This window comes from Zonotrichia albicollis, chromosome 3, assembly GCF_047830755.1.
Source record: "Zonotrichia albicollis isolate bZonAlb1 chromosome 3, bZonAlb1.hap1, whole genome shotgun sequence".
NCBI classification, from domain to species: Eukaryota; Metazoa; Chordata; class Aves; order Passeriformes; family Passerellidae; genus Zonotrichia; species Zonotrichia albicollis.
In genome coordinates this window covers 86,390,389-86,410,207 of record NC_133821.1, presented here as the reverse complement: position 1 = coordinate 86,410,207, position 19,819 = coordinate 86,390,389, and the positions used below count along the sequence as shown (strand labels likewise).

Genomic DNA, 19,819 nt, shown 5'->3' with positions numbered 1-19,819 from the left:
ATTAGAAATATTCTATTTAATGAATTGAAGATTGAAGGCACTATGGTGTATTGTATGAAGTTATTTTCTCAGGATAATTAAGGAGAGGCCCTGCCATTCACAGATAAAGTTTTATCTTCTTGAACTGAATAAAGTGAATTGAAAATTCCCGCTGACTTTCTTAAATCAAAACAGCATAAGACAGTCCCCAGGTCTGGAATACAAAAGCAAGTACAAGAGGGCTCAGTTTACTTCTGTTTACCTGTGGTCAGTTTACCTGTGACAATGCACAAACAAAATACTGCAACAGCAGTTCCTCTCATTTGTATGAGAGGCAGGACTGAGCTTTTGGAGGTATTGCAAACCCCCTGTAAAACTCCACTGAATGAGATAGTTTCATCCAGACGGTGCAAATGAAAGCCAGAGTCCTGCACTGAGGCACAGGTAAGTCAGTGGGAATGTGAAAAGCTCTGATTTGTGTCTGTTTTTGTGCAGCAAGTGGAAATCCCTGTGGTGGCTGTGGATGGTCACCAGCAGGCACTGCAGGGGCTGCAAGTGGTGCTGCAGTTGCTGTCCCATGTGTCCCTAGCAGGCTGGAAAGGGTGCGATTGCAGCAGGCAGAATAGAGCAGATTCAGCTCTCACTGTCAGGAGGGTTGCCATTCTAATCACCTTTTTTTTCCTTTTCCCTCCAAGAAAGTACCTAAGGCAGAGTTACACTAAATTTGTCCCACAGCTGTGCAGCTTAAATTATGAGTATTTCTTCAGGAAGAACATTGAGTCCACTTGTCTTTAATAGAGTCTCCCTGGTGTAACTGCTGACATATTTTGGTTGGATGAAGGCAATTCAGGGAAGAAAACAAATGGGGGGGAGATAATGGCCAGTCCCTAGGGATGGAAATGTTACACAAACACAACAAACACAGGCACAACAGTGCTCAGGCAGAGCACTGCTGTTTCCATTTAGATTAGCCAGTGGCAGCTTGACTTTGGATAGGCCCACTGCATGCTTTAAAGAGCCATAAAAAGGATGTAGGCTATTTTATGGGGGATCACAATCCCTTCCCATGCAGCCATATGTTCACTCCTCACTCCATTCACTCCACTGGTGAAAAGCTTCTTAAGAGAAATTTAAAACAACAGTTTTGTCTTGAATTAACTTATTACAGCAACTTTGAAGGAGTTAATATTTTTAAAGACTATTCTGGACATTTTGTAATTATTTGTTCCTGAATAATATTTCTGGTTGACCCTTGGCTAGAGCACAAGATGAGCCGTCCTTATGCATGCCACTTTCCTTAACAGCCTTTGTCTTCCAGTCCTTTTAAGCTGGTGAGCAACAGTTAACACCATTTTGCAATATTATAAACCACTGCAGGGCAATGAAGATGATGGTGTTATAGCTTAGATTTCCCTTCAATTCTTTTTCTCTCTGCCAGGAACTAAGCTCATGCCCACCATAAACAGCTGCCAATAAGTTTTTCTGCATCAGGAAGATAGAAATCTCTCCTTCACCAGATGATTGAGTCAAGCAAATTCCAGGGCATATTTTAAAATGAAGTTGCTAGAACTTGCCAAAACCCCACAAGTCAGCCCTCCATGTAAAAGCATGATCACAGCTCAGAGGAGCTGCTGTGTTTTAGAGGAAGCACGTGAAAAGCTGCTTTAAAAGGGAAGATATTTCCTCAGACATCTCAGTGCTCAGACACTGCTTATGTAAAAAGAAACCATGATGCATCAAATACAAAAATAAATGCAATCCCTCTGTTTTGTGGTATTTCTTGATGCAGATAAAATAGAGAAGATGCCTGGGTCTGCAGAACACTGGGAGGAAAGAACTGGCTTTTCTAAATGTGCTGTCCTCAGGGGACTGGGTCTGTTGTTTAGAAAAGAGCAGTGCAGGATGATGCTGATGTAAGGAGCTCTAAGTTATGATAATGCAGATTGCAGCTCGACAGGCTTGATGAGCAGCCAAGACAGCATGTTCTGCCCTCCCTGCCAGGCAGAGCAGCACCATGGGACACAGCCAGTGCCCACAACAGGCTCTGAGGACAGAGTCACCAGTGTCACCAGGCGTGTTGAAACAGGCAATGAACCTACCTTTTGCCTCTCTGTCACTAAAGATGTCCCTGTGTGTTAAACGTGTGTGTCCTTGCAGCCCAGGCAGCTGCAGCTCTCACCTTCCTGGGCAATTTCCAGCATCTCACATTCTTGCCTGTGATGACTTGAGCTTGTGTAACCATCTGATGGGCTGCAGTGCTGCAGTGTCATTTCCAAGAGTCAGTAACAATATTTCTGCAGGATCTTTCAAATGTTATGCTGAAATCTCCAAATGACCCACTAAAATGACCTCATTCATCTTCAGGAAGTATTCTGTTCACATTCTTGTATTTGAACAGTTCTGAGGAACTCACTTTGCACTCAGGATGGCTTTCTCACGAACTTTCTGTAACTAAATGTCATTCTGTACTCCTGCTTAATTATGGTTTTTGAAAAAGATGTGTAGCATAAATGCACATTGCAGTGCACAACATTGAAGGGTTGATGTAATATCTGGACAAGACATATTCTGCAGTGATTAAAACTTCTGTGATTAATGAAAGAGAAATGATATAAATTTTTTAATTTATTAATGCTATTATACACCATAACATGTAATAAAATGAATTCTCTCTGCAGAGCAATAGTATCTTAAGGGAACAACAGTAAACACAGAGAGAAATGTATTCTCTTAGGATCCTCCCTCTCCTCAGTCTTCACTGAGGACTCTTGTAAGACTAAAAAATTATTAATGCAACAAGAACACATCAGCATAGTAAGTATTTGTGTTGCTTCTAAAAAACAGGTTGTTGAATTATTCTCCTTAAAATATGTAATGAATTCTAAAAATACCCACTACAACCAAATCTCCCCCTAAAATAGAGGAGAATTTTATGCAATATTTGTGCAAGATTGTTTTTTCAAGCTACAATTGATTAGAAAAATAACTGACAGAAACAGTTATGAAACAGATTTTTCCCCCCCTAATCCTGCAGTTAGTGATGATGATGATGATGATGTTTTAGAGTTTCGTAGTGAAAAGTTTTGAAAAGTTTGGCAAAAGTGCAGAAATTGTAATGAAGGAATAAACCATCCCGTTCATTATCGGCAATTTTCGAAACGACACCACTGAAACAGACAAAGTGTTTAATCGTGGAACGCTGTCGCAGCTGTGCTTTCGAGTTACACTGGGAGCTGGCCTGGCTTCCCATCGCCCTCTGACTTTAACTCGGGCAGAACCGAGCCCGGACACAAGCAGCCAACTACTCTGGGGCATAACACGGAGCACAAATCACATCCCCCCGCAGCGTGCGGAGGGCACTTCGCATCTCAGGCTGCACCGCCAGCTAATCAAGCCGCGTGTGCCACTTCAGCACAGCGGCTGGGAATCGATGGCAGATCAATCCCCCGGCGCTGACAGCTCAGCGCGCAGCGCCGGCGCCGCCGCAGCACAAAAGCGGGACGGGGCGAGCCCCGCGGCCAGAGCGCGGCACGGGCGGCAGGGCCGGCACTGCTGGCACTGCTGGCACAGCTACCGCAGCCCCGGGCGGCAGGCGGCCGGCCCAGCCCAGCCCAGCCCTGCCCAGCCCTGCCCCTCCGCCTCGGCGGCATCGCCCCTGGGCACGGGCTGCCCCCTCCGAGCCGCGGGGGAGCGGGGGCCGCCTGGGCGTGCCTGGTAGGTGGCGACGCCGGGCACGGGGTCCGGGCGGCTGCGGGACTGCCCCGGGGAACCGAGCGGGACGGCCCCGGGCGCGGGGAAGACGCCAGGGGTGCTGTGCGGGACCGACGGGCGAAGTGCGGGAACGCTCCGGGAGAGAAGAGGAAAGCGTGGGGGTGGGACTCCGCCACAGAGTGGGATCCCCGGGGCGTGGAGCGGGACTTGCGGGGAACACCGACCGGCAGGGCGGCACCGCTCGGGCGCGGTGCGGAACCACGGGGAGCGGAGCGGGGCCCCCGAGGGCGCTGCGGGACGGGAGCGAGGCCGGGGGATGCCCGGGACGGGGAGGGGACTCGGCTGAGCCCGCCTGCCGCCGCCGGTGTTCCCCTCCCACGTCGGGCGGCCCCCGGAGCTGGCGGAGCGCGGCGGGGCTGGCGGCGGCGGCCGCGGCTCCAGGTAGGCAGCGCTGCCCCGGGGAGCGGCTGCGGCTCGGAGGGGACAGCGCGGAGTGCGGCGCAGTGTCTTCTCCTTGCGTTCCGCGGGGCAAACAGTCGGGGCAGGAGGAGGAGGAGGAAGAAGAGGGGTGCACAGGAAGCCACCTGGGGAGGAGAGGGAGCCTCGGCGCGTTCGCTGCCCCGGCGATGTCCTGCCCTGCCCCGTCCTGCTCGGGACTCTCTCCGCGGGGAGGCGGCTCCGGAGCGCGGGCGCGGATACCGCTCTGGCCCTCGGAGCGGACGCGTCCTGCCGGGGTCTCCGCGGCTGCTTTGTAATGGCCTGGGCGGGAGAGGGTCTATAGCGATGCCTCGGAGTCCTTTCGCATGGCGCAGCTCTGCCTTGTCTTTTAGAAACTCGTTTAGGTTAAAAAGTAAACTAGGTTTAAGCAGCCGTGAATGGCTACAGGAGTCTCTGTGGGTGAGGAAACGTGAAGAAGTTTGTTAAGTGTGCAGTTCCTGTTTAAAGTAGACTTTACTAAGTTTGGGATAGTTAACGAGATTTTGGAACTAAGTGGACTTTGAAGGAACTTTCTCTTTTTATGAATGACTTTTTAAATGTTCATGTGTAAGACAGTGAAAATTCTCTGCTTATTTTTGGATTTTCTGGATTTTCTTGCCTGTGAGATCGATGTGTACCATTTTTCCTTTGCCTAATGCAAAGCCCAGCTGCTGGTTATTCTGGGAGCTGAGCTCAGTGTGTCTGCTAGGCAAGGTAGATCTCAAGATCTGAGCAGCGGCAGTGTATTGATTCCATTAGCGGGATTTACAGATCTGCCTACAGATTCCTTTTAACACAGTCGCTTTCCCAGAATTAAAGTTCTCCTCCGAGCGCCTGTCACTGGTCTAGGCCAATAGATGGCATAAGGCACTCAGGCTACCGTCCTGAGGAGACAGAGGGAGCAGGGATGCCTTTTGTAGGGAGCCAGGAGTTTCAGAGGGGATGTATGAGTCAAGTTCTGGGTGTCTGACTTGGGATACCTGGGGCAGACCTCATTTTCAGAAACATGTCCTGGACCACTCATTCTTGCTTTCCTCAGTCAAAATTGCAGTCTTTCCCATAGTCTTTCTCTCCTCTAATCAGTTAGGGTTAAATAATGTAGAATTTTGGTAGGAATTGATCTGAGTTCATATCCTAAGCCATGAAGTAGAGGTGGCTTTTCAACTTTGCATGATGTATTTAATATCTGCTACTGGGGGGAAGCTGCCCATTGCAGTAGTGTTGAAACCAGTCATTATTTGGGGGAATGAAAGACAATTATAAGGCTTGTAAGGAAGAAACTTTTTAGCTTCTGTATCTAAATTTCTGCTGAGATAGCACTGTGGGTAGACAAAAATGATTTTATGTTCTGAAATTGTGTAAGTTATTTAAATACAGGTAGTAGCTACATGATGATAAAAGAACTTTAATTGACAGTAGTAATACTTAGCTTTTACAAGGGTGTTTCTTAGCTGTAGATTTCAAAACGATTTTCTTTAAAAAGAGGCACAGTATCATTAGATTTTTATTTCAATTTCAAGAATTAAAGTATGGGGAAGGTCCTGAAGTAATATCAGATTTCCTAAATCACGGTTCTTTACTTGTCTATTAGATATACTTTATACTGTCTGGACAGATTTAAGTGGGTCTTGCAATTAAAAAAAGAGTAAATCTATATGTATTAATTGCAGAGGACATTAAAGCTCTTTTTTGAGAGACCTTTTTCCTTGTCTATAAATGTCTGTGTCTTGTTACCTGTCTCAGCACTAAGGCAACCCACAGAAGTTGTAGCAGCCTTTCAACTTCCTATTTGCGAGTGTGGGCAAAAGAAAATCAATAATCAGCTTTCAGCTGAGCTGATACAAACTGCAGTGTGACCCCTGGAATTGTTCCTGGGACAGGTGAGGTCGGATGTTTTACTAGAATGCCCTTTGTAGAAACAGAGAGGTCCTGAAGGAGGAGCAGATCTTTGCTCACCCTCTCTAGCACTTAGCAACTTGCCCAGTGCAAGAAGAATAAAACCACCTTAAACCTGAAAAGATGGTAAATGGGTGTTTGGCCACCAGTATCACCTTAGCTGTGCAATGACACCCACAGGCAGGATGAAATCAACTACTCACACTCAGTGCCAAGGCCATTCAGCCTCAGTGCAAACAAGATTCTGCAGTGACTGAGCTGCTGAGGCGCCTTAAACCTGCCTGGGGAGTGAGGCAGCTGAGCTTTCTGCTCTCAGCACTGCTGCCTCTGCCAGAGGTGAGCTTTTTGTTCTGGCTGGGCCCTGGCCAGGCTGGTGCCGGACACGTGTCCTGCAGTGTCCTGCCGTGTCCTGCCTCGCTGCTGGGATGGCTCCAGACGGCTGCCATGGCTGCCTGTGCTGGCATCCCTGTCCTGCCAGCTGGGCAGGCTCAGCCCGCATCTCTCAGGTGAAATAAGTGCTGCTTAACAGGGAGGGTGTGTGACAGGCAGGGTCTGCTGCGAGTTTGTCAGAGCAGTCTGTATCCTGTTAGAGAATATCTGTATGAGCAGCCTGACCTTCGGCTTGGTTACTTGAAACAGGTCGAGACCGTGCTTTTGGTCTTCCCTGTCTCAGCCCATTTGTTTGCAGTGTGTCTCCTGTCCAAAGACTCTTGATTTAAGGAGCTTGTTTACTTCTTATTGGGGCACATGTATTAAAAAGATCTGCCCAAGGCTAATGACTAGAAACAAGGCTCAAGTCTCTAAACTCACATCAATATCTGCCTTGCAAATTTTCAGTTGTGGGACATCTGCCAAGGACACATAATAAAACAGAGATCATGAATAAATAAAATGTACTCCACTAATCTGTGGATATTTTCTTTTTATCTTGCCTTTGCCCCATCCCTTTGTTTTTATTTCTTATTCTTCATCTATTTTTTTTGGTTTCTGTTAAGCCTTGCCTTTTAATTTATGGCATCATCTTATTTTCTTCCTGTCTTGCTTTTTCATTTTCTGAGGGGGAACGCATCCCAAGGAAACCAGGCAGGATGCTGTCATTGCCATTGCGTGGTTCTGTGTGGAGGACCAAATGCTCAGCTGACAGAAACTGTCCTTGACCTGTTCCAGACAATGGTTCTGCACCAGTTAATGCCAGGGTGTCATCTGCTTCAATATGCTACCTCAGTGTGTTGCTCCATTCTTTACCATTTTTTCTTTTTTATACCTGATTTCCTTCTGGTCCTTTTCATTTTCCCATATTTTACTGATGCTTCTTTCCTTATTACTGTACTTTCCATTTTATGGGAATGTGTTCTGCTCGTCTTGCCTCATTCATATTGTACCTGATGTCCTAACTGCAGTGTGTTAAACTACTGTCATCTGTCATTTGTGGATAACTGGCTTGTTTCTCTTGCAAGGGTGTTCTGCATGTGACGCTTGTAATGGTTTTCTTTTGTTTTTTCATTCTATGTTAAAGGAGATGACTTCGAGAATATTTATCTCTATTGCAGAGGAAGATGGTGTTGACTGTGTTGGTCCTTAGTTTCTGAGGGAGCTCATTCCACAGTAATTTTCAAGAGGCATCTGTCTTCTGGCAAGATGAGCTTTATGATTTGTATTAGAAGGTCCCATTGTGGTCACTGTTCTTGTTCTGCTTACTTTGCTGCACATTTGGGGCCATTTGCTGTGTTACAGGTAAAGCCTGAGACCTTGATTTTCTTGCACTGTTCAGCAAGGAGCTCAGGTAAGTCTGGAGTAAACACATTGGTTCCTGTGTGCTGGTTATATTGATATAAAGGTGTGGAAGGGTTCACTCATTTTGCCCTCTCTAAATTGTTTATGTCACTGCTGTCTGTCTGCTGGATATTCCTGATGTCCCTTGTCATAGCATAAATTTCTGTTCTCCTTTCTTTTGTCCACAAACTCTCCAACTCATCTTCTTGCCCTTCACACTAAGGTGTCTTACCCATTTTGCCTTCCCATCCCTGACAGGTGAGTGGGGACTGAGGTGAGGGGTCTTGGTGTACCAGCTCTCATAGCTGCTGAGGAATTTCTGGGAGGGGGCTCCAGGAGAGGCCACTGCAGCTCAGCCATTCAGACTCCCTTTTGTTCAGAGCAGCCGCCTGCCCTGGCTGCAGACATCAGCCTGACTTTGGCCTGCAGTGTCTGTTGCAGTCTCCTCCAGGCAGGTTTGTGTCTTAAAGGTTGATGTTGGACATGCAGATCTGCTGGACTGTGAATCAGAATCAATCCACGGGGTACCATGGGCAGCCTGGTACCATCCTCACCTGTGCCAGCAGCAGCAAGAGATGCAGTTGTCCCTTCTTGTCCTGTGAGGTGTTGTGCTGTGTGAGTTCTCTGGAGGTGCACTTGTGCAGCTGGAGCTGTGTATGCTCTGAACAGGGTAAAGGCTAAGAAATTAACTTTTTTCCATTTTTTGGAAGTTTTTGGTCTTACCAGCCTGTCAGTAAAAACCAGCAAAGGCCACATGGACAAAATGGAGTGTGGGTGGTTTAAGGAGGACAGGTTATTTACGATCTGAGGCAGAATGTTGCTTCCTCCTTTTTCTTCCTTTTTTACGTTTTTCTCCTTTGTTCATCAGCTTGGACAAGCAGTTCAGATGCCAACTGATATCCTAAAAACTGGTTGATTCTTCCACATGTTTAATCATTCTAGCCCAGTGCTACTCTAATGACAGGCTCAGAGCTCAGCTTGGGCAGAGGATTGCTTGTCTTCTCCTAAAGCAATGGCAGACTTCATGGACTTGGGAATGTTGAAGTAGAACACGTTCACCTGCTACATGACATTGAGAAGGTCACAGCTCAAGTCTCAGGTGCAGCTTCCAAAGCATGGAGCCCAAGGCATCTGCCTCACAGCTCTTAATAAAGTGCTATGAGATTTATGGACAAAAACTGTCATGTACATCAGTCTTGTAAAACTTAGTATTGGCAATTTTGTGCCCCATATAGAGTTTCATATTTCTCTGTGTTTTTTTTTTTGTTTTGTTTTGTTTGAGCCTAATAAATTAACTGTTGATGTTCATATAAGTACAGGCAGGTTACCTGTGGGAGGCAGATAATCAACTCGGGGAAAATCTATAACAGCTTTGGTTTGCATGGAGGAGTCACAACACAGCCTGGGTAGTTTCATAAAAATTGGAAGCACTTCTGATTGCTCTGCCATGCTCCTTGCTTCTCTTCTACCTCCTCTCCTTCAGCAGACACGAGCTGTTGCTGCTTCCAGTGGTGTTAACTGCTGTGGAGGCTTCAGCTCTAAAACCTTCTTGGTACCATGGTGGTGTTACAGGGAGCAAGAGGGTTCTCACTCCTGGCCTCAGTGAGAGAAGAATCATCCTCATAGTTTGTGAGATGCAGTTATAAATATACAATATTAATTTTGTGGACAATTGTTGTCAATCAGTATGTTTAAAACAGGGGTGGTGGAAGACTGGGTATGTGGCAGACTCCTTTTTATTGAAGGCGTTATATATATATGTACATATATATAATTCTTCAGTTATTTCAATCAGTTACTGCTGATTTAATTGGGTTACCATTCCAAAGCTGCTTGGTAATTTTATGAACTCCTTTTATTGCCCATTGAGAGAAGAGCAAATAGAACCATAAGTTAGGTTTTCATTTTGAAAACAGCTCACTCATTACTGCAGCACAAATGTAAATCAGCCCTCCATGGTTTAGCTGTAGCTAGTGACAAGCATTGAATGATGGTTTCAGCATGACATTTTAGGGGCAGACACCTTTTCCCTTGAATAAGCTGCTGAAAATGATGCTGCCTTGTATATTCTTCTTAAGCTAAGAAGATCTGTGTGTCTTCCTGTCCAGTGTAATGTTTGCTCTGAAAAGGGCAGCCAGCATAGATCAATACTGCTCTTTTAATTCACCTATGAAATTGGTAAAAGCTTGAGCTGGACAAGGGGGATAGAATGAGTTCTTGGTGGTATTTTAGCTCAGTGCTGTTAGTCTGGAAACAGTAATGGTGTTTATGTTTTCATTGTAAGCTGTTTTTTTTTAGGGAGTCGTGATTTTTTTACAGTTTGCTGGATGTTAGGCCAGGCAGAAAGAAGTTTTTCCCACTTACTTTGATTAATTTGTTACGATGACAGAAAAGAACAAAACAAAGGGAAAATTAGCTCATGGCATGTTTGGTGGTCAAATAAGAGTTATTGTGGATTCACATTGAAACCTGTGAATCTTGAAAGTGAGAAAAGCTTAATCTGCAAGCAGTTGCTGCTAGGCAAAGTGCTTGGTTCTGGCTCTCTGGGATGCTCCGTCCATTTCCTGACCATGAAGCCGGTCTTTCCTGAGGTCTTCTGTAACTGCTAGAGGCAGGGGATGTGTTTCAGTCTTCTTAGGCTATCGCTTATCCTTGGAGTGAGCAAAAGCCTTGGCTTGAGGAAATACTCAAGCACAGACTTGTAAGAAGTCCAGGGTGACTTGAAGAGTCTCCTTTTGCTTGTGTGTATTCTACTCTATCTGAAAACTGTGGACCAATTCTCTGGAAAATTTGGACTGAGTCACAGCTGGCACCTTTAAAAGCTCCTGGCCTCGAGACTTGGGTTTTAGGCAATCAGACATGTTCTCTTAGATGAGTATTACTGATTTCAGATGATATCAAGGGTTTATATATTCAGATAGGAAGTCTGAGGGCTGTAGTAAAACTGCCTCACAAATGAAGTGAGAAGCAGAAGTTGTTATTTTTCTCTCCATAGTTTTACTGAGCACATACTGTAGTGAATGTACCTCATTGAATTTGAATGAAGCACCTCATTCAAACGTAGACAGAAAGCTGAAATTATACTTTTTTCTATCTTCTTTTTCTTCTAGAGAGTTTTGGATTAGCACTGCCCTTAAGGCTAAACAAGTTTTTGCTTACACTGATGTTCAGTGGTGCTTTGCTTCCAGCAGCAGTTTATTCAGGGGAACTACCAACAACTCCCAAATCTGTTTTGCTCTTAGTTTCTTCTAAGGCACTGCATATATGCTTAATAAACTCTTAATTCTTTCTTGGAAGACATGTAGTTAGGATCTCAGATCTTCCTCTGGACCTCGCGGTGTGTGGTGCCTTCAAAATCCTGGGGGCCTGTTGTGGGAGTTTATGAATCTATCTGTTGATGTTTAGCCCAGGCAAAAACCTGAGAAATCCCTTGTCCTGTTAAAGTCTTCCACAAAACATCTGCTAATTTTGTGGGATTAGGATTTATGCAGCCACACACCTTCAGTTTTCCCTCTCTGGACATTTGTGTGGGTCATTTTAAAAGTTAGAAAAATATATTTGCAAAAAAAAGTTGGGAGAAGTAAGGAGAGAAGGGGCTGGATTGTGACTTCTGAAATTTCTTCTAATCCGGTTGGGCTTTATATCTGTTCCAAACTTTCTGCCATTGGAAGACAATAGCGAAAATGGCACCAGAGTAATTTTATAAGGTCTGCCTTTGAGTTGATTAAATGGCTATATTGTTAAGGGCTGTGCAAACACATGTACTAGCCAGAATCCAGCCCACACACACAGCACCTCCAGTACCTTACAAATTGTGCCAATGTGTGATATTACTTTGCATATGTAAATCCAGGTGATAGTGTCCACTCAACACTTCCTGAAAAAATAATGGGTAATAATGCTGACAAGTGCTGAAATGAATTGCAGTAGTTAGGACTGACATTTATTTTGTGAAAAAAACTTACTTGCTGGCTGTTTCTTTTTGTGTGCAATGACAATGCCTCAGCTTCTGTGAGTATTCAGTTGAACAGTGGTGCAGTGATGCAATTCTGTGTCTTAGCCTGCCACGTCCTCACTTCACACATTTTCTGGCAAATGTCCTTTTTTCCTGAATGCTCTGTGGCCACAGCCTGGTTAAAACAAACAGGGAAAACACCTTTGTTTTTTAGGGACTGAGATGACTAATAATACATTGGTTGACTGATGGGATGCTGTTAAAAGGGCTGTCGGCATCCTGGAGAAACTCCATCTGGGATGAAGTAGCCCCATGCAGCAGTTTGGGGGCTGACTGAATGGAAAGCAGCTCTCAGAGAAGGACATGAGCATTGGGGTAAGGAGCATGCAGAACTCAAGTGAGCACTGTGCCCTCACAGTGAGGGCCAGCTGCCTCCTGGGCTTTGTCAGCAAGGCTGTAGCCAGCAGCTCCACAGAAGGGGTCACTGGACCCAGACTGGAGCAGAAGAGTGTCTAACTAGGCTTTAGGAGAAATACTTTCCCTGTAAGAGGGGTCTGACTGGACCAGGGTACCAGAGAGTTTGGGAAATTTTGGAGATGTTAAAAAAAAACAGTTGGCCCTGAGCAGCCTTCTTTTGCTGAACCAGCTTTGACAATGGGTGGGACAAGATGACCTCCAAAGGATCCTTTCACCACAAATTAGTTTGTTATGCTACCTGGAAAGTCAAGGGGAGTGGTGTAACCAAATGATGTCCAGTGTAGGAGCAGTGAGCAAGTACCAAAATCTGAGTCCTGGGCATGTACCAAAATCTGAGTGCTCCAAGAAATGTAGGCTCCTAGAGGCCTCAGTGTGGGTAAGGTTTGCAGTGTGGCTCTGAACCCTATGTCCCTTGCAGATATTTTTTTCCAGCTGCCTCCACATATCCTTCCTTAGTCTGTGGCCTCAAATCCCGCATACTAGCACATTGTAAAACTTACTTGGATGCTTTGAAAGTGAATGTTGGATCACAGCAGACTGCAGAAATTATATATAAGTGAGATTTAGAGCTCTGCTTCAGAGTTGTCTGGGGTCAAGAGAATTTATATTGAACAGTACTGACTCCTTTAGTGAGATTAACATGCTGCAAACACAAGTGTTTTTACAGATTTTCAGTTGAAGGTTTCAGTCAGAATATTCACAATAACAATTGCTTGTGTTCTTGTTGCCTAAGAGACTATGAATATCTTGGAGAACTTCACTATGGTCAAGAAAACCTTTGTTTATCTCTGAAATTAATAGAATTTTTCAACACATAAAAAAATAAATACAATGTAACTTTATCTACTTGGGCTGCCAAGTAAAATTAAATATATAGCAAAGAAGGGAACTGACTTGTGGAGAATTTGTAGATAGTCAGTTTCTGCTGTCCGTCCTCAGTGACTCCATCCCATTCCAAATCTGCTGGACATGTACACATCCATGGGCCTGGACTGCAGCACAGTGTATTTAAATAGATGTTAGAAAAATAATTTTGGGAGAACAAAGGCATTCGAGCACTGGACCAGATTCCAAAACCTCTCTGGAGGGGCTTTATCATTGGACATGAAATAAACATCTGCCAAAATTGGTCTAGAAGTAGCTGATCCTGCCTTGAGAAGGGGGAGAAGCTGAATTATATTACTCTTCAAGGTCCATTCTAAGCCTGTTTCCTGTATTCAGGGGTATGTTACTAATGTAAGCATCTTATTTCTAAGTAAATTAGAAAGGCTCCAGCAAATGGGCTGAGGTACGCCCAGAACAGAATTGCGGTGAGATAATATTTTTGTTCAAGCAGCTTATCCCAAAGCCAGGACTTTGCAGAATAAAGGTTTAATGGATTCAAAAGTCATGTGTAGCCAGGTGAGTGCTCTGCAGCTGAATTGCCCTTTTAGCTCTGCTGCTCCTGTGGCTGCTGCTTGTGGAGGTGTTGTGGTAGCACAGACAGGACTGGTTTCAGGTCCTTGCAGTTTTTATTGCTGTAATGTGTTGCAACATAATCCTGCTGTTTATGTTATTGTCTCTTCCCAGTTTCAGGAGAAGTCCTGCTTTATGTGGTGCATAGATTTTAGATTGTTCAGAACAACTTTTTCACCCAGGGAAATTGACTGATGTGATTGGATTTGTGTCCTTTGAAAATATTACCTTGCTTCCAAAAAAAAAAAAGTTAAAAAAAGGTAAAGAAATTAGGAGTGGGAAGAGATAATCTGGGAGCAGAATTGATCAACAGCTCTGCCATCTGTACTAGGAATAGGAGGACAGGTCCTCAGACTCCAGAGTGAGAAATCAGAAAGTGTATGATGGACAAACAAACAGAAGATTTTGAGTATCAGATCAGTCTTCTTGGCAGTGAGCTAAATCTTATTTTCAACACTCTGTATGCCTTTCACAAGAGATAAGAGTATTCTGAATTGCACCAAGGTCAGTATTCCTTTCCTAAACATGGAAGAGTTATGGCTCTATGTGGGTAAAATTTGTCACTGTGCTTGTGAACCATTAGCACCCTCCTTAAAAACTCAGGAAAGTCTTCAATGGTTCATGGACCTGTGTATTGGAGAAAATACATCCTGTCTAATTGTTCATTCCTTTATGTTAGGCCTGGAGGAGTTGTGGTGGGATAGATGTAGCAGTTTCTCACCTCTCTCATCATAGCCCCTGGATACAACCATGGGCATTGAAACAGCCCTGTAAATACAGGAATGGTATTTAGATTTTCTGTGCTAGATATTGTTGTTGTTTCTGTTGTTTTTTATTAGCTGAACTGTCAGAATGCAGCTCTTGGCCCACATGTCTCAGTGTACCAGTACCTGGAGTGGTGTGTGACGGCTTTTGGGGAGACTATGAAGGAGGTAATGGTGTGAGAGGGATGTGGGCTTGTTTGTGGGCAGCTGATCTGCTGTGTGACCTCAGGGACACTGCTCTCTGTGTCTGGGAATCTGCATTATTTTCCTTGCTTAGATAGGTAACTTTTCAAAATCAAACAACATTTATAAGTGAATTACAGTTTCACTGAGGTTCTTCTTTGATTCTAGACTAATCAATGATGGAGAATGCAGAATTATTTTTAAGAAGTGTATTGATATATTTTTATTCCGCATCATCTTTTCCTATATGGAAGTGTTTGACTTTGGGATCATGTATCAAATATTTTTGACAACAAATTACCCCAGTAAGTGTAACAATAGGATTTTATGTTCATTGTGATCAGTAGAGCAGTACTTGAATGGAAAAAAATTGAGAACTCAGTGGAAAATGGGGTACAAAAAATAATTTGGGGAAGGGATCCATAGAAATTGTGCTCATTACAGAGGTACCTAGACCTACAAGTTGCAATGTCCACTTCACGTAGTACTTTGTGTTTTGAAGCTGTGCTCTTGATGGGTGCCATTAGTATGATCTGTCAAACAAGATTATTGCCAAAATAATCTGGAGAGAAACAATTTATTTTACCATCAACCACAGCAGTGCTGACCTGCTTGTAACAATGCCTTTGGTATCTTCTCAAATATTTCTGTGAACTTCAGCCCTTGGGATGATAGAACACAAGGAAGTGCTTAGAGTGGCCAGCTGTCTGTCTGGGCTGGCTGTGGAACAGGTTTGGGAACTGCAGCATTCTAACTGTGCTTCAGTGTGGGGATTTACAGGTTGATTCTCAAGCCAGCATATTTTAATCTGTCACTTCCACTTAGTTGCGGATAATGATCTTTTAATGTATATGAACAGAATATAAATTGCAGAGCCTTTGGGAATGTTGCAAGGTGCAAGCCTTGTTAACTCTCATAATGTGTATCTCCAGAGCCTTTTCAAGTCAGAGAGAGAATAACTTTAATTTTTTTTTTACTTTAATCATTTTACAAGGTGACATTCTGAAAACTGGGTGGTATTAGGTGTTGCTGCTTGTTCTTTATGTATATGAGAAAGGAGTTCAGATCACATACTGCATTCCCAAGCAGCTTCTGTTATGTGCAGGCTACAGCTGGTGTGTTTTCCCTTGCCCCTTTCTCATATCCAACCCTTGGCATATCCTCTTTCCTTACCAGCATCCTCACAGTGGAAATAGCAGAATTTCACTTTGGGAGGATTCATTTTATGTTGTATTGGTCCCATGGAAGTTACACCCCTTGTGGCACTGCTCATATAGGCTGCTTCTCTAGTCATGGCAGAGGTGAGCCCCACCTCTGGTGATTCACTCCCAAAAAACTGTGCCTGGATGAGTAGTGGGAGCCATGGTCTGGAGATGCTTCTTCTGTGCTTGCTTGTGTTCTTTTACTCTCAGTTGTAACAGCTTCATTTCTCCTTATCAGTCTTTTGGAGGAAGTGATTTTTTTTTTAACCCCCTATATTTGAAGACCATTTTTTGGTCAGGTGTGAATATTTAAATAAAGTGGTATGAGTATTTAAATAATTTTACATTTGAATGTCAGTAGTGCTTTTAACAGCTGTAGTTGTTTACACATGATGGTCATCTCTTTCCGATCTTCATTGTATTGCAAAGTTGCACAAACATTTGGCACACACTCAGTGTCTGAAACAGCCTGGTGACAGTAGAATTGTACTGGGGTGACCATAGCCAAATAGGCTTACATGGGAGTAGCATCAGAACAAAATTCAACTCAGACTTTATTTACCTGAGGTCTTCTGGAGGTTGTACTGAATCAATTTTAAAAGAAATGTAATTGCATAATTTTATTATTTTCATGGCATTTTAATGCAATATTCTGGATAAAGGATGGCACTGCCAGTGGAATACAAAAAATAAATTACAGCTGAGAAAATAATTCAGCTGATTAATTTATCCTCTTTGCCTCACAGAGTGTCCATAACCACGGAGTGGTTTCTTCAGATGGTCTTGCTATTTGTGCTAGATGACTTTTTAAAGTTAACCTCCACCTCCATAGTCTGTGAATGACTTTGCAATTAGCTGTGTCAAGTATTACAATGAATTGAATGTTGCAGCTTATATCATAGGGAAAGAGGCTGTGCCAGTATTACCTTACTTTTTTTCCAGGCTTAATTAAGTGTGCTAAAGCAGTTACTACTGTCCAGCTTACAGACAACAACTTAAGTCATGCTAACTGGATTTCAGTCCAAATCCCTAATTGTGATTGATCAAGTAAATTATACATGCATTTAAATGTTTTTCTCTGCTCAGTGAGTCAGAAAATGTAGGCAGTACTTCTAGGTGGTGCATTAGACAAGTGTTTGCCCTATGATGAGTGGAGAAATTCAAACACTTAAAAAATCAGTGAAATGTTGATCCTGAGCTGAAGGTTGTTTTGGTTTGTTATCCACAGCATTTTAGAAGTACTTGGTGTCAAAACCTGCACGTGTGTAGCTTGGATGATTGGTAGAAGCTCTCAGTTCTGGGGAAATTAGCAGAAGTAACAGCCCGGGTGCTTGTCTGCATCATTAGGAGACAAAATCTGCTTCCTGGGCATGGCTGAGTGTCAAAGTAAGATTCTTTAGGGGGAATTTACTCACAGCAGAATTTCCTGAGTTTGGAACCCTAAAATGGAAATCTGCCAAGATCATCAGATTCCTTAGGGAAAAAATGTCTTTGAGCTCTGGAAATACTTTGTAGAGTTACCAGGATTTGTGTGCCCTTTCAGGTTCACATCAGTGTTACATCCCTTGTGACTTCACTGTGAGCAGGACTAGGCCCTTTAATTAATGTTCCTTCGACTTAGAGGAAACCATGCTAAAATGTGAACTTAATCTTGAGAGGTTTATGGAGTGTAACTGTGCAGGAAGGAGGAGGTGAGGCTAAGACAACATAGCCTTGAAAGAAACTGATAGAAAATCTGTAGGCATGAGCTCTCTTTGAGTATTTTAAGTAGCCGAGCACAACCATTGTAAACCAGTTGAACTTTCTTTCTATTGTGCCTGGATAATCACAGATTAATGCTAACAAAAGATGAAACTGTCCCAGTTTGGGGTTATCAGTGGTACCAAAGTGGTACCATGCTCAAAAATTCAACTCATCAAAAAAAAATGTTCTGAAGCTTGTGGTGTATGACCTCAAAGAGAATGGAGACTGAGTGCAGATACTATGCAAAACATAACTGAGGAAGAGGAACTTTGCTGACAAATAAATGTGTAGTATGGGGATCCATGTGGTCAGTAAAAATCTCTTAGTGGTTTGTTCCAGAGGAGGTTGGAAACCACAGCACTTTGTGATGTGTTACACATCTGTGGTGTAGCTGTCTCAAAGGGACTGTATCTGCAAACTGTCTCCGTGACTCCTCTTTGAGAGCTTTAGGGATTTCACAGCGTGCTAAAAGCCCAGAAATTTGCAACTCCCCTTCCAAGACAATGGGCCTGTGGCCTCACCAACAATGTGTGACTGCAGAAGCACTGGGCTAGAGCCCATCTCCAAATTGGACTGGGAAGATCCTGTCATTCTGGTTTTTATTCTAAAGTTAGTATTCTTTTCACACAGCTTTCCTAATGACTGCCTTTTATTTAGCCCTGAAGCTTAACATTTGGAACTTCTATTTGTTGGGGTTTTTTTTCGTTATCTTGGAAAATAATGTTCATTCTTCCAGTTACCATCTTTCTTCTGTGTCTTGTTTCATTTTCTATTCTATGTGAATTCTTAGCCAGTAGCTCCTTGAAACAGCTGAAGCAATTAAAGCAAACAAGTAACTAACATCTGGTATGTGTTTATTTGCTCTGTTATATTCTCTCCAGGGCAAGAATTGTGTGATTCGGAATGGTTTCCAGTTCATTATGTTATCTATATTTGAAGGAGGTCAGAGAGGTTAATGTTGCACATCAAGTTGAGATTTGCAAAGTTTGTGGTAGTTCTGTGTTCTTAGGATGTTCATGACACAGGCCTTTGCACTTCAGGAAAATATAATTTCCAGCTGAACACAGTTTTACCCTTGAGGAAAAAAAGGTTCCTGAGTGAGTGAAGGGTTTCCTTAAGTAGAGAGCAAGTTGTGCTGAGACAGGGGTGTGGTCATTGCCCTGTGGCTTGAGTCACTTGTTGAAGTTGTTCTGATAGTAACTGGCAGAACAATGTCCCGGTCCATGGCTCAGGAGTCAGGGTCTCTGCAAGTCAAACAACACATTCTTCAGATGATCAAGCTCCTCTTGACACAGTTATTCTGAATCTTTCCTGTACATTCTTTCTGTAGTCTAAAAATCACTTCATAGTAGTAACACATTAAGGAGGTTCTGGACCATGGTCTTACTAAGCAGGATCCATTTTCTGTCTGTATCTTGCACAAATTATGACTACAGTACCCTCAAAATAAAGCAGTGAAATATTGCCCACTGAATTTATTATACAGAGCAATTTCATGGAGGCACCATTATGAATATAATCTGCATCATCTATATGGTTTTATATTGCTGTCTCAACTGTAAGTCAGTGTAGTGTACTAAGAATTTACTTGTCACTAAGTTCTTGCTTTAGTTATTTCTGAGTAAAACTTGATTTGTATTTGTCATTATTTGTCATGATCAGAAGTGCCCCCAGACAGAAAGGTAATTATTGGCTTTAAGCTGAAGGAGGGTAGATTTAGATTGGGTATTAGGAAGGAGTTCTTTACCGTGAGGTTGGTGAGACACTGGCACAGGTTACCCAGAGAAGCTGTGGATGTTTCATCCTACTTCATCCAGAATTCTTCAGGGTTGGGTTGGATGGACCTCTGAGCAACCTGGTCTAATGGAAGGTGTTCCTGGCCCTGTCAGAGGGAATGAGATGATCTTTAAGGTCCCTTCTGACCCTCGCCATTCTATTGGTCCATGACTCTATGATCTGAAATCTTGCCTGGTTTTTATAGTGCTCACTTACACTGCCAGGGTTCTTGTGTTAATGAGTTGCTTGAAGTGGAGATTTTATTGACTAAAATGAATCAATAACTAGAGGTTTCTTGGGTCTGAATATACTTTGACTTCCAGTCACCCCAGTCCAGATTTATGTCTTTTTTTTTTATTATTTATAGTGCTATAAAACAGAGCTTGGCTCTAGATCATGAGTGAAGTGTGGTGATGTTTATCAGATGA

General features: G+C 43.4%; 1 protein-coding gene across 4 annotated transcripts in view; it reads left to right on the top strand.

Annotated features, from left to right (window-relative positions):
• The first annotated feature begins 3,194 nt into the window (after positions 1-3,194).
• The window catches only part of KCNS3 (potassium voltage-gated channel modifier subfamily S member 3), a 35,166-nt gene continuing 18,541 nt past the window's right edge, over positions 3,195-19,819 (top strand). For 2 of the 4 annotated variants that reach the window (XR_012579686.1, XM_074538063.1), the window contains exon 1: positions 3,195-3,693. Coding sequence is in view for 1 of the 4 variants with exons in the window: in XM_074538063.1 (XP_074394164.1) it covers positions 3,410-3,693 (284 nt within the window). In the remaining 3 variants the exon portion in view is untranslated. The other 2 variants (XM_074538064.1, XM_026795154.2) reach the window with 2 other exon arrangements.